The sequence below is a fragment of the Chiloscyllium plagiosum genome, unplaced genomic scaffold (assembly GCF_037043375.1).
Source record: "Chiloscyllium plagiosum isolate Xiang-an unplaced genomic scaffold, Cpla_swu_hap1 HiC_scaffold_15, whole genome shotgun sequence".
Taxonomy (NCBI): Eukaryota; Metazoa; Chordata; class Chondrichthyes; order Orectolobiformes; family Hemiscylliidae; genus Chiloscyllium; species Chiloscyllium plagiosum.
Window position 1 is genome coordinate 11,861,809 of NW_028270153.1, and position 16,699 is coordinate 11,878,507.

The window sequence follows — 16,699 nt, forward strand, 5'->3', positions numbered from 1 at the left end:
TTGCTGGAGTGCAGATGATTGGGGAGGAGGGAGGATCTCATAGAGACCTATAAAATCACACAATACCAGGTTATAATCCAACAGGTTTAATTGGGAGCACTAGCTTTCGGAGTGCTGCTCCTTCATCAGGTGGTTGTCACTCCGAAAGCTAGTGCTTCCAATTAAACCTGTTGGAATATAACCTGGCGTTGTGTGATTTTTAACTTTTACACCCCAGTCCAACACCGGCATCTCCAAATCATGACTAACAGGACAGGACCAGGTAGATGCAGGGAGGATGTTCCCGCTGGTGGGTGCGTCCAGAACCAGGGGTTATAGCCTGAGGATTCAGAGTAGACCATTTGGGATGGAGATGAGGAGACATTTCTTCACCCAAAGAGTGGTGAGCCTGTGGAATTCATTACCACAGGAAGGAGTTGATGCCAAAGCATTGAATGTATTCAAGAGGCGGCTAGATATAGCACTTGGGGTGAACGGGATCAAAGGTTACGGGGAGAAAGCAGATTAGGCTATTGAGTTGGATGATCAGCCATGATCGTGATGAATAGTGGAGCAGACTTGAAGGGCCGAATGGCTGCCTCCTGCTCTTCTATGGTTCTATGTTTCTGTCATTAGCCATGGGAAAGGCAGGGTTCCAGGGATAGAGGGGGCAGGTCTGGGTGGGATGCTCGTCAGAAGGTCATTATGGACCTGATGAGTTCAGTGGCCTGTTTTCACACTGTGGGATTCTATGACTGGAATTATATTCACTGGAGATTGGAAGAATGGGAGGGGATCTCAATGAAATGTTAAATTTTGACTGGATTGGACAGACTGGATACAGGGGTGGTGTTCCCCTCGGCTGGAGGGTGTAGAACAAGGGGGTCACAGTTGCAGGATATGCGATAGACTATTTTGGATTGTTCACTCTGTAGAATTCTTGACCACATAAGTTGGTGGAGGCTACATCACTGAATACAATTAAGAAATAAATAGATGCACCTCTCGATGATGAAGGCGTCAAAGAGTCTGGGAAGAGAGTGGGAGTATGACATTAATATAGAGGATGAGCCACGATCATATTGTATACTACAGCAGGCTCACAGGGCCAAATGGTTTATCGTTGCTCCTACTTTCTGTGTTTCTATGTTTCTGACCGGCAGGTCACAGCAACTCAGACTTCCTGACTTCCCTCCGGACTTCAGCTCTGGTGAAGAGTCACCGAGACTCAAATCCTTGGCTTGCTTTCTGTCCATGGATGCTGCCTGACCCACTGTGATCACCAGCATTTGTTGTTTTCAGTACAGATTCCAGCATTGGCAATAATTTGCTCCTTCCTCAGTGAATTATTTTGCACACCTATACATTGGTGTGAGCTTAAATATTTAGCTTGATATTCTCAGTGCAGGACTGAGACATTGAGGCCTTCTCATGAACAACAGTAGCCAGCTGGCCTCCAGGCCTGCACATCTCGAAGGAAGTTTTGAATGAACAAAAGACTCATCTTCCTTTGTATCTCATGACCTTAATCATTGTCTAGCCCTGAGGAGTTCCTGCAATTATCTGCTTAATTGAAAATCCTTATGTTGGTGATATGTGCTTATTTCATTTCTGCAGCTCCTGAACTTTTCTTAGAGACACACACATTTCTACCGAATGAAGCCTCTCATGTATTGTAAACTAGTGTGGTGCTGGAAAAGCACAGCAGGTCAGGTAGCATCTGAAGAGCAGGATAATCGACGTTTAAGACATAAGCCCTTCATCAGGAACTCCAACATCTGCTGTTCTCACTTTCTTCATGTATTGTAAACTGTTTGACATGTAATATACTGGGTGTGCATGCTCATTTTCTATCCATAATCCATGGAAAACCAGTGCCCATTAATTTTGGGCTGCAATGATTGCTGTTATGCAGCCAAATGATTCTTCAATTTTTTTTTAAAGAATTCAACATAGGAGGTGGAGAGAGCACATAGACGGAGGTAGTGTTGTCATGGTAATGTCGCTGAACCGGTAATCCCAATTTACAGTGGTAATCAGCGGTCATGTTCGGGGAAATAGTTTGAAAACCCACCATGGCAGAGGGTGAAATTTGAAATCAATAAAAATCTGGAGTAAAATAATAGCTTAACAGTAACCAGGTAATGTCACCATAGTCCCACTTGAGAGAGACATCTGGTGGTGATTTAAGCTGAGAGCTGTCATGCCTCAGGCGAAGGGAGAGGTTGAGAAGGAGAGTCCTTCATAGTGACCTCAGCCATTGGGCCGATTGAACCCAAGCTGTTGATGTTGGAGACCAGTCAACGGAGCTAAACAACCCGCAGTTAGTTATTATCACAAAAATCCATCGGCTTCCCCAATGTTCTTCAGGGAAGGCATTCTGCCATCCTTACTTGGTCTGGCCTACATGACTTTCCAGATAGCATGGGCGAAGTAATAAATATTGTCCTGAGAAGCGTTGTCCTTATCTCACAGTGAAAAACAAGAAATGCCCCCAGACTTGGGCATCTACAGAAATACTACAAACAAATTCAGGTTTTTGCTTTTTCTGCTTCACTTGCTCTCCCTGGGGGCTGGCTCCTAAAGGAGTTTTTAGATGCATGGCTTAAAATCCAGCAATGTTGGATGAACTTGATTTTGTCTTCTGCTGCCCTGAGGTGAGAGGGCCAGCTGTACTTGAGCCAAATCTCATTGCCATAGCAGCCTTGCTCCTGAGCTGGTCACAGGCACAGACTCAGCTAGGGGAGTCTCTGGGCTCTTCCTTATTCAGGGCTCACAGGTAATTTTGGGGAGAACGATAAGGTCATAGCAGTGTGGTGAAACAGGAGTAAAGTTGGCAGTCATTGAAAGGAGGTTCAGTTCTTGCAGAAAGGTAGAATCTTTTTAAAAAAAGCTAATTGTCACTCCATACCGGAAACTGAATGGAACTGAACTGGATAACATCAAAAGAGCTGTATAAAGCTATAATTTATCAAATCTGTTAATAAGTTTATTTAATGTAGGTTTTAATTATAATTAACATTGTGAAAAACTGGGCAGTGACAGCCACCAGAGTGATTTGGTCCAATGCTATATTTCAGTTACATGCAAATATGCTCCAAAATTAAGTTTTGAAAATGATGGAGATCTTGTTGATCCTTGCATCCATTTTATTTCTTCATCCGTAAGTTAGCAGTCATCATTGATTTTCATACGAGCCACCAACTCCGCTACAAGATTTTGGAGCACTCCTGTCCTCATCTCGCTAATACTCAGGACAGCTTCATGATCCACCACCTCAGTGCTTTCATACTCCCTTGTCACTTTATTGGTGATCAGTGAAAGTCCAAACACACGCAAGCCGCAGTGTTTCGCGACAATGACCTCAGGAACAGTACTCATTCCTGTAGGTTGGAAAATGGCAGAAATGCATTAAGAAGCTACGATTTACATGAAGCACAAAGAAGCATGAATTACCTGAGATTTCAATGGTCTGGTTTTGAGCACCCAAGGGACAGGTTTTCAAGTCATTACAAAACAGTAGGAGTTTATTTGGGTCAGTATTGGCTGTTTGTAGAATGGATGGGTTGAGCGGGAAGGATAGGTTAGTGTGAAGCATAAGCACTAACAGCAATCAGTTGAGCTGAATGGACTTTGTCTGTCCTGTAATCTCTATATATGGCATTTTTAAAAGATATTTAAAAGATTTACTCACAGGATGTTGGCATCACTGGCTGGGCCAGCATTTATTGCCCGTCACTAGAATATTGAGAATTATACAAGTTTGGACAGAATGATGAGTACAAATAGAGAGAAAACTGAACAGTCAAAGGGCAAATCGGGATGGACCAGAGATGTTACTGAAACCCTAAGGATAAACAGTAAAATGAGGGTTATAACGCCAACATATGAGGGACTGAGTGGAATCACAAAAGGTAAGAAGCAAGTCATGTATTTAGTGTGCATTAGGGAGCTCAGAATCTTGTGCAATAAAATACCATTGTTGACCTCAAAAGTTCAGAAATGTGATTGAAATGTTTTAATTATTGATGGGAACCAGGGCTATGTATTGTGTGGCACTTACTGAGTATAAGTGGGGAGAAAGTGAGGTCTGCAGATGCTGGAGATCAGAGCTGAAAATGTGTTGCTGGAAAAGCGCAGCAGGTCAGGCAGCATCCAGGGAGCAGGAGAATCGACGTTTCGGGCATAAGCCCTTCCTCAGGAGTATAAGTGGGAGTGAGTGGACTGTCACCGTACACTGATACACAAAGTGCTGTGATTTGTTGCTGCTCAGCCTACATCCAACACCACTGTCACCTTTTAGGTGCTGACCTTCATTCTGATTTGCATTCTAATTTCGAAGTCAGCAGGTTGTGGGGTCAAGTTCCAGTTCAGACACACACTGGTGCAGTCAGAGCAGTGGTATTGGAATCATCTTGGATCCTAAAGCTACGTTGCCAAGATATGGGTCATTTGTTAACCAAACGCGGTGCAAATATTGAGGGAGTGCTGCACTGCTGGATGGAAATTAAAATATCTGTGCTATGATTCAGTTAAAAGCAGGGATGTTCTTTTGGTGTTCTGACCAATATTTATCTCTCAAGCAATACTGAAAACAGATGATCTGACCATTTATTTTATTGCTCTTTTTTGGGGCTGTGCTGTGACAAATTGGCTGCTGTACTTTTTATGATATAACAGTGATGACAAGTTGAAAGTACTTAATTGACTGAATTGTTATGGGATGTCCCAAGGTACTAAGCATGCAAGTTATAGTTCAGTTTACCTTTCATTCTGTAGTCTGCAGAAGGCTATTGCAATTGAGTCATACAGCACAGAATAAGCCCTTTGGCCCAGCAAAATCAACGTTTCAGGCAAAAGCCCTTCATCAGGAATGAGCTTTCGCCTGAAACGTCGATTTTCCTGCTCCTTGGATGCTGCCTGACCTGCTGTGCTTTTCCAGCACCACTCTAATTTAGACTCTGACCTCCAGCATCTGCAGTCCTCACTTTCGCCTTTGGCCCATCAAGTCAACTCCAATCCCACTTTCCAGCACTTGGCCCACAGTCTTTATTGTTATGAGATTTCAAGTGCTCATCCAAGTACTTTTTAAAGTTTCTGAGGTTTCCTGCCTCAACTACTGCTTCCCAGAAAATGCATCCCAGATTTCCACCACCCTCTGGGTGAAATGTTTTTTCTCAAATTCCCTCTAATCCTCCTTTTGCCTTTCACCTTAAAATGATGCCCCCTCATTATTGACCCTTCAGCTAAGGGGAACAAGCTGCTTCTTATTCACTCAGTCCATGTCCCTCATAATCTTACACACTTCTATCAGCTCTCCCCTCAATCGTCTCTGCCGTAAACAACCCAAACTTGTCCAGCCTCCCTTCATAGCTATTTTCTGTTGAAATATCTTACCCACAGCATCAACTCCAAGTTTGTAAAGAAGACGTGCTTCAGCAATGGTCTCGAAATGCGGGCCTGAAACCATGCAGTAGACACCTTCCTGCACGTAATCAGAGCACTGCAGTTCCTTGCTTACAGCCAGGGCCAGATTCCTGAGGCTTTTGTCATATGCGTTAGCCATGCTAGGAAAACGGGTACCGAACCTGTAAACAAGAGCACAATCATTTTTATTTTTTTAAACTCTGCTCCCTCATTTACTTCATTGATCTTCTCATCAAAATGAATGAAAACAATAAACAAATAATTCCACTGGAAGTTTATTGTTGTTAGCTTTATACAGTATTTACAACCCAGAACCGGCCAAATTGATCCACATTACTCCATGTGACCTTCCTTCCAACCTTCATCTAATGCTTCCAGTGTATCCCGTTGCTCCCTTCAACTCTAATTTCTTTAATCTACCTTCCCTTTAAATATGCCTCAATCAGGTCCTCTCTCAGCCTATTTGTCATAATCACTCAGTTTGATAGTGAGCTCCACAGTCTCACTACTCTCTACATATAGATGTTTCTCCTGAGTCCCCACACCTGCTGAGTTTCCCCAGCATTCTATATGTTTGTTTCAGATTTTCAGCATCCACTGTATCTTGCTTTTATATAAACATGAGATTGGTAGGCAGAATGGCCTTATTTTCCATGTAAATCTAAGAAAAAGGAACATGGCAAAGGAGCAAGCGATAACTATAAAAGGTTCAACTATTCAAACTGTAATGGCTCCGTACCGTTCATCATTGGGTCCAATGAGAGGATGCAGCCCAGTAAGACCTGGCATATTAATATGGTCCTTAATGATCATGATGTCTCCTGTGTTGTAACCATCAGCAACTGATCCTGCAGCATTGGTCACGAAGAGGACTTTAACACCCATCAATCGGAATACACGGACAGGAAAAGTCACCTGAGGAAATGGGGAGAGAAAAACACTATTTAACATTCAGAAAGGCTATGTTCGCCTTCGCATACCATGCCTGCTGATGTGAATTTCGGTCTGCATTTCAGTCATCTCTGAGTACTTCATTAAGGTCGTATTCACATGGTTCTAACTCCAATTCACATTCCCAGCTACCCCATACTCCCTTTCTTGTCAAGAATATATATTACATTAAATTTATATTATATTGGGTTGTGATGTGGAGGAGCTGGTGTTGGACTGGGGTGGACAAAGTTAAAATCACACAACACCAGGTTATAGCTGAAAATGTGTTGCTGGAAAAGCGCAGCAGGTCAGGCAGCATCCAGGGAACAGGAGAATCGACGTTTCGGTCATAAGCCCTTCTTGAGGAATTGCCCTGAAGAAGGGCTTATGCCCGAAACGTCGATTCTCCTGTTCCCTGGATGCTGCCTGACCTGCTGCGCTTTTCCAGCAACACATTTTCAGCTCTGATCTCCAGCATCTGCAGACCTCACTTTCTCCTCCAACATCAGGTTATAGTCCCACAGATTTATCTGGAAGTTGTAGCTTTTGGAGCGCTGCTCCTTCATCAGTTAACTAGAGGGTGAGAATCATAAAACACAGAATTTACTGCAAAAGAACACAGTGTCATGCAATTGAAATGATATATTGAATAAACCTAGATTGCTGTTAAGTCTTTCATCTTTTAGAATGAGTTGCAGGTTTCGGGTTATTAATCCCAGAACTTCTTTTAAGTCATATTCTCAAGATAACTTAAGGTTTTATGAAAAAAGATGACAGCTCAGCTCAGACAATGTATTAAAGGTGTGAAGTTAGAGTCTGTCTGTATCCCAACCTTGAGAATTTCAGACTGGTCAGAGCAGCCAAGCAGAGGCTGATAGCCAAGTTCGATATCCATGAGGATGGCCTTGATGGGGACCCTGGGTTCATGTCACACTACAGGTGACCCCACTACACTATACAGTCTCTCACACACACACAACCTTACATGCTCACACACTCACGCAGACCCTCTCCCATACACACAATCACTCTCAGACACACACATATACACCCCCCAACACACACACTCACACACGCTACCAAGCGCGTACACACGCAAACACACACTCTCTCACGTGCACATACTCACACTCTCTCTCTCCCTCACATGCACGCACAGATGCAAACACACCACATCAGTCTATGGGGTGAATTTGCATTTGCGGAATTGTAGAATGCAGATGCATTCTATTTTTGCTCAAAAAGCACTCAACCTGCAAGCAGTCAATGCAGACAGTCAATCCATCTAACATTTAATAAATTCCTACTTTGAAAATAGAACCAGTCTGAAATATTCAAGATTACTTTCTATTAGAGTTTATACTTCTTGAGACTTTTCGTAATCCATACAGTTCTAACCAAGCACTCCTATTCTGGAAGGTTCACAAACTATACTATTTCATTGAGGTATTTTCTTTTCTTTAACTGCGCTGAAAAATTTCCCTTTCGAGGCAAGACTATAATTGAATCTGACTTCAGTCAGGTTTCCTTTAAACAGCCCACATGTCATTGAATTATTTTTAAAATAAAAACTTTCTTATTCTAGACTCTGTTAAAGCTAATGAGCTGATTAGCTTCCCAATTGTGTAAGGTACTTTCATAAATACACCAGCAGTCACAGATTTAAAATCATGGTTCTGGTTCATGTTCTGATTTTTTTTAAAAGCCTTCACCAAAACAGGCCAACATTTATATGCCACTAGTTTAAAATCCAAACTAATTTAAAAAAATTGTTTTAAACTGCCAGAGGAAGTGGTGGAGGCTGGTACAATTGCTACATTTAGGAGGCATTTGGATGGGTATATGAATAGGAAGGGTTTGGAGGGATATGGGCTGGGTGCTGGCAGGTGGGACTAGATTGGTTTGGGATATCTGGTCAGCATTGGTGAGTTGGACCGAAGGGTTTGTTTCCATGCTGTACATCTCTATGACTCTATGACTGGGACAGACAGACTGTAACCTCACACCTTTAATACATTATCTGAGCTGAGATGTCACCTTTTTTTAATAAAACCTTAAGTTATCTCGAGAATGCGACTTAATAAGAAGTTCTGGGATTTACATATTAATGAACTCAAACTTGCAACCCATTCTAAAAGATGAAGGAGTTAACAGCAATCTAGGTTTCTTCAATACATAGTTTTAATTGTGTGACACTGTGATCTTTTGCTATAAATTCTTCATCTTATGATCCTGCCCCACTAGTTACTTGACAAAGGAGCAGCGCTCTGAAAGCTAGTGCTTCCAAATAAACCTGTTGGACTATGACCTGGTGTTGTGTGATTTTTAACTTGAGCATACAGCTGTTTTGTATTTTGGAATGACTATATTCCGAATTAATTTTAGCATGTAACACAGTCACCAAGTTATTTGCAGGATTTTTGATTGCTGAGTATGAGAGGTTTCTAAAAATAGAGCCAACATTTGCAGGAAAAAAAAGCCAAGTACAAACAATGCAGCATTTGTACTGATACGACAATGACCATTTTGAATGAGATAATGTTACTTTAAATCCTCAACATCATCTCCCAACATGTGATTTAAATCTGCTTCACTCTCATTGGAAATAATTTGTGAAGTAATTTAATTTTTTGGATTTCAGTGTAGCACATGATGCATTCCATGCCTATGGTATCTCAGCTAACCTTACTTAATCTCCTTCCACAGTCTTCATTTAGCTTCTCTCATCTAAACAGGGTAAGTCAGGCTGACAGTGAGATAATTCACACAGGAGCATTCATTCTAGAAGATATTTTTGATCGCCATCACATGCAGAGGATGCCTCTATTCGGAGTTCAGCAAGGTGTTCAACAAAGTTCCTGATGGTAGACTGGTTCCCAAGGTTAGCTCACATGGAATCCAGGGAGAGCTAGCTATTTGGATACAAAATTGGCTTGCATATAGGAGACAGAGGGCGGTGGTGGTGATGGAGGGTTGTCTTCCAGACTAGAGGCCTATGACCAGTGTCACAGATTAATAGAGATGTACAGTATGGAAACAGACCCTTTGGTCCAACCCGTCCATGCCGACCAGATATCCCAACCCAATCTAGTCCCATCTGCCAGCACCCGGCCCATATCCCTCCAAACCCTTCCTATTCATATACCCATCCAAATGCCTCTTAAATGTTGCCATTGTACCAGCCTCCACCACATCCTCTGGCAGCTCATTCCACACCCGTACCACCCTCTGTGTGAAAAGGTTGCCCCATAGGTCTCTTTTATATCTTTCCCCTCTTACCCTAAACCTATGCCTTTTAGTTCTGGATTCCCGACCCAAGGGAAAAGATTTTGCCTATTTATCCTATCCATGCCCCTTATAATTTTGTAAACCTCTATAAGGTCACCCCTCATCCTCCGACGCTCCAGAGAAAACAGCCTCAGCCTGTTCAGCCTCTCCCTATAACTCAAATCCTCCAACCCTGGCAACACCATCTTTCAAATTTCACAAATATCTTTCCGATAGGAAGGAGACCAGAATTGCACACATTATTCAGTGCTAGGTGCACTGCTTTTTGTCATTTATGTAAATGATTTGGATGTGTTATAGGAAGAATATTATTAACTCCAAGACGGTTCAGAAGAGATTTACCAGGATGTTGCCGGTAATGGAGGGTTTGAACTATGAGGAGAGGCTGGATAGGCTGGGCCATTTCTCACTGCAGCATAGGAGGTTGAGAGGTGACCTTATAGAGGTTTATAAAATAATTAGAGGTATAGATAAGATGAATGGCAGATGTCTTTTCCCTAGGGTGGGGGATTTCAAGACTAGGGGGCATATTTTTAGGGTGAGAGGAGAAAGAATTAAAAAAGACATGGGGGCAATTTTATTTTAAACAGAGAGCATTTCATGTGTGGAATGAACTTCCAGAGGAAGAGGTGGATGTGAGAACAGGTCATTTAGGTAAGTACATGAACAGGAAATGTTTGGAAGGATACAGGCTGAGCACAGGCAGGTGGGATTATCGGAAAGATGTTGTGAAACTTGAAAGGGTTCAGAAAAGATTTACAAGGATGTCGCCAGGGTTGGAGGATTTGAGCTATATTTTTATTATTTAACTTCTTCCTTGTTGCTTCTTTCAGCATTCATCTCTCTTACAGCTCTGAAAATCCACACACGTTCAGGTGCACCATTCCTAACACTGTGTTTCCAGTGCGGTCTGCTTCATGGTTCTGACAGACTGCAGTCAAGAGTGTGGTGCTGGAAAAGCACAGCAGGTCAGACAGCATCCAAGGAGCAGGAGAATCAGCATTTTGGGTAAAAACCCTTCATCAGGAATGAGGCTGCACCCAAGGGCACATCATCCATCAGAAAATGTTGCATTACCTTTGTCAGTGAGTATCCTTCAAACATGTGGAAACGCCCTTGCATGCAGACACAAGTCTTTCCCTTCAGCTCTCCAAATACCAGCTGACCAGCATGTCCTTTCACTGGATACAGAAGAGAGAACAATCAGTGGTATAGAGTGAGTAGCTAGCAACCTTTCCTAACCTGCATTAGGAACAACTACAACTTATATAGCATTTTTAGCAAATCAAAACTTTACAGGGCATTTAACAGGAATGCTGTATCAATTGAAGCATAATTGCCAATGGTAGAATGATGAAAATCAGGGAAAGTCAAGAGACTAGAGTTGGAGGCGATCTTAGAGGGTTGGAAAGCTGGAGGAAGTTAAGAAATATGAAGGTGTCAAGGCCACGGAGAATTTTCAATGAGTATAATGCTGGACTGGGAGCTAATGTAACCCACTCTAGATCATAAGGCAAATATGGATGCAGAAGTTTATTCATTCTGTCCTGCCTCGTCCATTCTGGAAAAAAAACCCAACAGTATCTAATTGTGGCATCGTGTGTTTCTTAGATGATTCCAAGCTTTAACCACCAATATCCTGCACAGAGATCTATTCTACATGCTGGTTGCGCTTCATGTGAACAAAGCCTTCTTCATTTCACTCTGAAGTTAATCTGTTCTGAAGCAATCATCCCAGTAAACTCTTTCTTTCTCTCCCCAGATGCTTCCAGACCTGCTGAGTTTCTCCTGCATCTTCTCTGTTTGTTTCTAAGGTTACACTACATTATTTTCACACTTGTCACTCCTGTCCTATTGTGTAACTTGAAGACCTGTTTTACATTTCCATTTTCTGTGCCGTTTATAGTTTTAGAACCTCGAAGAAATCTTTGACAGTGGTTGGCAATTGGGTAAATTGTTAAACAAAGGCAGCAGGATCCAAAGCATTTTGTAAAGAGCTCCATTGAGAACAAAACAAAAAGTGCATTAAATTATAAGGGGCATGGAAAGGGTGGGTAGTCCAAGCCTGCTCCCCAGGGTGGAAATGTTAAATACTAGGGGCATGCATTTAATATGAGAGGGGGCAAGTTTAACAGAGGTGTACGAGGCAAGTTTTTAACATGAAGGTGCCTGGGATGCCAGGGGAGGTGCTGGAAGCACATACTATTCGAACATTTAAGAGGCATTTAGGCAGACACATGGACAGGTGATGAATGGAAGGATACAGACTATGTGCAGGCAGATGGGATTAGTTAAGAATAATATGTTTGGCACAGGCATGGTTCCTGTGCTGTACTGTTGTATGTTCTAAATTAATAGTTAGCTGTTAAAGAACTGCTGGACTGTTGTGTCCAACTTACATACTGTTTACAGAATCACTGCATTAAAAACATGTCTCATTCAACAGAAACCTCTGTCAGCATGCTCCTGTAGAAACTTAATAATTATAGAAACGGAGACAAATAGCACAAGTACCATCTTCGTTCCCTAATCTCTGATATAATAATGGATGTTAGCTGGGTCATGTCATTGTGCTGCTGAATGGAAATATTTACTGAGGCTGGTAACTGAACTTGTACAAGGGACACAGATGCAGGTATAAACAAACGGTCAGGAAAGCAATAGCATACTGGCTATTATTGTCAAGGGACTGAAGTACAATTGTATGGGCTGTGGGGAGACCGTACATGAAACAAATCAATGCAGAGATTGGAGATCTGAAATGAAATCAGAATGTGCTGGACAAAGTTCAGCAGTTCTGAAAGCATGTATGAAAAGACAAACAGAGTTAATGTTTTGAGTCCAATACAACAGTTCTTTGGAACTTCTGCTTCCAGAACAGTTGGTTTTGTCTAGTATTACTGGAGTACTGCACACTGTCTCTACATTTAATGAGACACATACTTACGCTGGAGATGGCACAATGAGGAGAAAGTGAGGACTGCAGATGCTGGAGATCAGAGTCGAAGAGTGTGGTGCTGGAAAAGCACAGCCGGTCAGGCAGCATCCGAGGAGCAGGATGAGGATTAATTAGATTGGCTCCTGGGACAGAGGCGATAAAGTGTGGAGCTGGAAAAGGCACAGCAGGACAAGCAGCAGCAGAGGAGCAGGGGAGTCGACGTTTCAGGTGGGAACCTTTCATCAAGTCCTGGAACAGAGGAGTTGTCCTGTGACAAGAAACTGAGTAAATTGGGTCTATATTTTCTGGTGTTTAGAAAAATGAAAAGTGATCTCATTGAAACACCGAACATACTGAAAGGGCTTGATAGATTGCACACTAAGATATTGTTGCTGCTGGTCGGGGAATCTAAAAGGCAGGGGAGCAGTCTCGGGATAAGGGGCCGATCCTTTAAGACTGAGATGAGAAGATTTCTTCATTCAAGGGTTGTGGACCTGTGGGGCTCCATCATTGAATCCATTTAAGATTTGGACAGGGAGGTTTGAGGTCTCTCAGGGGATCAAGGCATTTGGTTAATGGGCGCGAAAGTGAAGTTGAAGCCTAAGGTTAGCCGTGATCAGATTAAATGATGGAACAGGCTTGATGTGTTGAATGGTCCACTCGTGCTCCTGTTTTTGAGTCCTTGTGCACTTGTAAGAGCCTCTACATGATCAGTCAAAGCAGTGGCTGGAATTGATGGTATGAGCGGTCCCCACGTAACTGTAAAGGTGTGCATCACAATAATTACATCTGTAAAAACCATTTCTTTTAACTTGTCTGTATTTTTGATTGTGGACTGAAATGGGAAAACAACTGTTTTAAAAACCAAGGGCAGAAGTCACATGACACCAGGTTCTAGTCCAATAGGTTTATGTGAAATTACACGCTTTCAGAGCATTGCTCCTTCATCACCTGAACATCTTAAAAACCAAGGAACGTGGGAGGGATTGCTGCAGTTTTCAAAAAGAAAGTTACTTGACACTCATTGTAAGCATTGTTTACACAGCTGTTTGTTTGTAGTTGGAAACTATTTATTTTTGAAACACAGCAATTCATCTAAGTATAGAAATCTGGTTTCATGTTTTCTGTCAACCTGAAAAGACAGAAAATTTGAGGAAGGGTACAAAAAGGATTTACAAGGATGTTACCAGTACTGGACAGTGATAAGATGCTGGATAACTGGGACTTTTATTCCTGGGTTGTAAGAGGTTGTGGGGTGACCTTATAGAGCTTTATAAAATCATGAGAGACATAGATAAGATGAGTAGCAAATGTTTTCATCCCCAGGATAGGGGAGTCTAAAATAGAGGTCTTAGGTTTAAAGGTGAGAGGGGAAAGATTCAAAAGGGACCTGAGGGGCAACGTTTTTACACAGAGGGCGGTGTACATGTGGAACAAGCTGCTAGACAAAGTGGTAGATGCTGGTACAGTTACAATATTTAAAAGACAGTTGGATAAGTTCATGATTAGGAAGGGTTTGGAAGGATATAGGCCAGATACAGGCAAATGGGACTAGTTTAGTTTGGGAAACCTGGTTAGCATGGACGTGTTGGGCCGAAGAGTCTGTTTTGGTGCTATATTACTTTATGACATTTGCGTACTTTGATAAAATTTTTAACTCCTGTGATGATTCCAGGAATAATGGGATTTAATTTCAAGTATGCTACCCCAGTGACGTATAACAGACCCCTTACTCCACCCGAAAGACATTATCTCCTGGGAGACGTAATTTATTTTCAGAAAAAAAAAGGGGGCAGGTTTGATGGTGAGGGAGGTGGAATTTGGGAAATGCAATGCCTCAAGCTTCCTCTTACATGACAGAAACAAGTCTGAGGGGACATTCTGATTAATACTGGGACAGAACCTAACTACTGCTTGCCCATGTTTGAGGAGATTCAGTAAGTCACCACAATTTGCTCCAAATGTAGGCAGCCTGTTCTATAGCTTTATGGGCCACACGGTGGCACAATGGGTGGCACAGTGGTTAGCAATGCTGCCTCACAGCGCCAGAGACCCGGGTTCAATTCCCGCCTCAGGCAACTGTGTTGAGTTTGCACATTCTCCCCGTGTCTGCGTGGGTTTCTTCCAAGTGCTCCAGTTTCCTCCCACAGTCCAAAAATGTGCAGGTTAGGTGAATTGGCCATGCTAAATTGCCCATAGTGTTAGGTGAAGGGGTAAATGTAGGGGAATGACTCTGGGTGGGTTGTGCTTCAGCGGGTTGGTGTGGACTTGTTGGGCCGAAGGGCTTTTTCCACATTGTAAGTAAGTAATCTAAAAAAATCTACCAACCTCGGAACTGACCTCACACAAATGTACAGGTTCATAATTCCTTGGAAGTGGAGTCACAGGTAGACAGGGTGGGGAAGAAGGTGTTTGCAATGCTTTCCTTTATTGGTCAGTATATTGAGTATAGGGGTTGGGAGGGCATGTTGCAGCTGTACAGGACATTGGTTAGGCCATTTTTGGAATACTGCATTCAATTCTAGTCTCCTTGCTTTAGGAAGGATGTTGTGAAACTTGAAAGGGTTCAGAAAAGATTTACAAGGATGTTGCCAGAGTTGGAGGGTTTGAGCTGTAGGAAGAGGCTGAATAGGCTGGGGCTATTTTCTCTGGAGTGTCATCATGCGGGGCATAGATAGGATGAATAGCCAAGGTCTTTTCCCCAGAGTAGGGGAGTCCAAAACTAGATGGCATAGGTTTAGATTGAGAGAGGAGAGATTTAAAAGAGACCTAAGGAGCAGCCTTTTCACACAAAGGGTGACTCGTGTGTGGAATGAGCTGTCAGAGGAAATGGTGGAGGCTGGTACAATTACAACATTGAAAGGCATCTGGATGGGTATATGAATAAGGGGGGCTTGGAGGGATATGGGCTGGGTGCTGGCGAATGGGACTAGGTTAACTTAGTATACTGGTCAACATGGACAAGTTGGACTGAAGAGTCTCTTTCCATGTTATACCCCTCTGTGACTCTAAATAAGACTGTGACTCACTAATGCTCGCTGACTTGTTTACTTGGAAATATATGGTGAGTGGCAAAAGAACCAATAGCAACATGCGGAAGTGCATTTTTATTAACACAGCAAGGGGTCAGAAACTGGATTTATTGAAAAATAAATGAGCAGGGCCACAGGGAAAGAGCAAAACCAATCGATTTGATCTTGCCAGGTCCTATCCAGGGGACTGATTGGCCTCCTCTGTACAGCCCCAATAAGCCCAATAGCCCCCTTCTGACTTGTCGTGAGTATTTCCTATTTATTGAAATTTGTTACTCAGAATTATAGATTCTGACTGTGGAATCATATTGTGGTTACTGTACAGAATGTGCCCATTCAGCGACTGTGCCTGTACTGGCTCTCAAATTAATCTGATTTCTCCTGCTCATTCCCTGTATCCCTCTTCCAGCCTATATCCAATTACCCTATATCAGTTGCAATGGCTTCCACAATTGTTTCTGGCAGCGAATTAAAAACTTTGTGAGTAACATGTATTTTTTCCGTCATCTCACCAATTATTGTATATCTGTTCAGATTCTGATATTATTTTGTTCCGATCTCAGGTATTTTGCTTTTATCCTAAACTAGTGTCCTTTTGTTGGCATCCCTGTTATGACTGTCAACATTTTCTCCTGATTTACTGAATCATATCACTTCACATTTTTGAAGACCTTAGTAATCCATACCTGTGCTTTGCGGAAAGTTGGGGACATCAGAGTATTTAAAGATCTCCTGGTTTGTGAGTGAATCAGCGAGCCTACCGAGTCCAGAGCCACAGATTATCGCTATCTTTGGTCGATGGCTGGTTTTTGATAGCAGCCAATCTGCTGTCTCCTTGTAGGTCTCATAACTGGAATAACACTCATGATTATTAATAACCAGCAACAGCAAACATGGTGAAGTAAACTGGGATCTCCAGAAATGTGTAGGACAATTAGATTTCTATCCAAATCTATCACTAGGTTAATAGAGAAATCAATGCAAATGCAAGTTATTAATATCTGCTGTTTTAATTAAACAAACCTGGCAATGTGTAAATTATGGACTTCAGCACAAAATTCAGAGTGCAGCAGACCTTTCACTTTCTTTACCACAATTTAAG

The 16,699-nt window shown here is 42.3% G+C and overlaps 1 protein-coding gene across 1 annotated transcript in view; it reads right to left on the reverse strand.

Moving 5' to 3' along the window:
* Nucleotides 1-2,949: 2,949 nt before the first annotated feature.
* The window catches only part of pnp4a (purine nucleoside phosphorylase 4a), a 53,272-nt gene continuing 39,522 nt past the window's right edge, over nucleotides 2,950-16,699 (reverse strand). Inside the window, 6 exon segments of the mRNA XM_087994605.1 lie at nucleotides 2,950-3,155; nucleotides 3,157-3,362; nucleotides 5,377-5,567; nucleotides 6,146-6,321; nucleotides 10,705-10,808; nucleotides 16,284-16,447. Coding sequence (XP_087850731.1) covers nucleotides 3,129-3,155; nucleotides 3,157-3,362; nucleotides 5,377-5,567; nucleotides 6,146-6,321; nucleotides 10,705-10,808; nucleotides 16,284-16,447 — 868 coding nt within the window. The 3' untranslated portion in view covers nucleotides 2,950-3,128.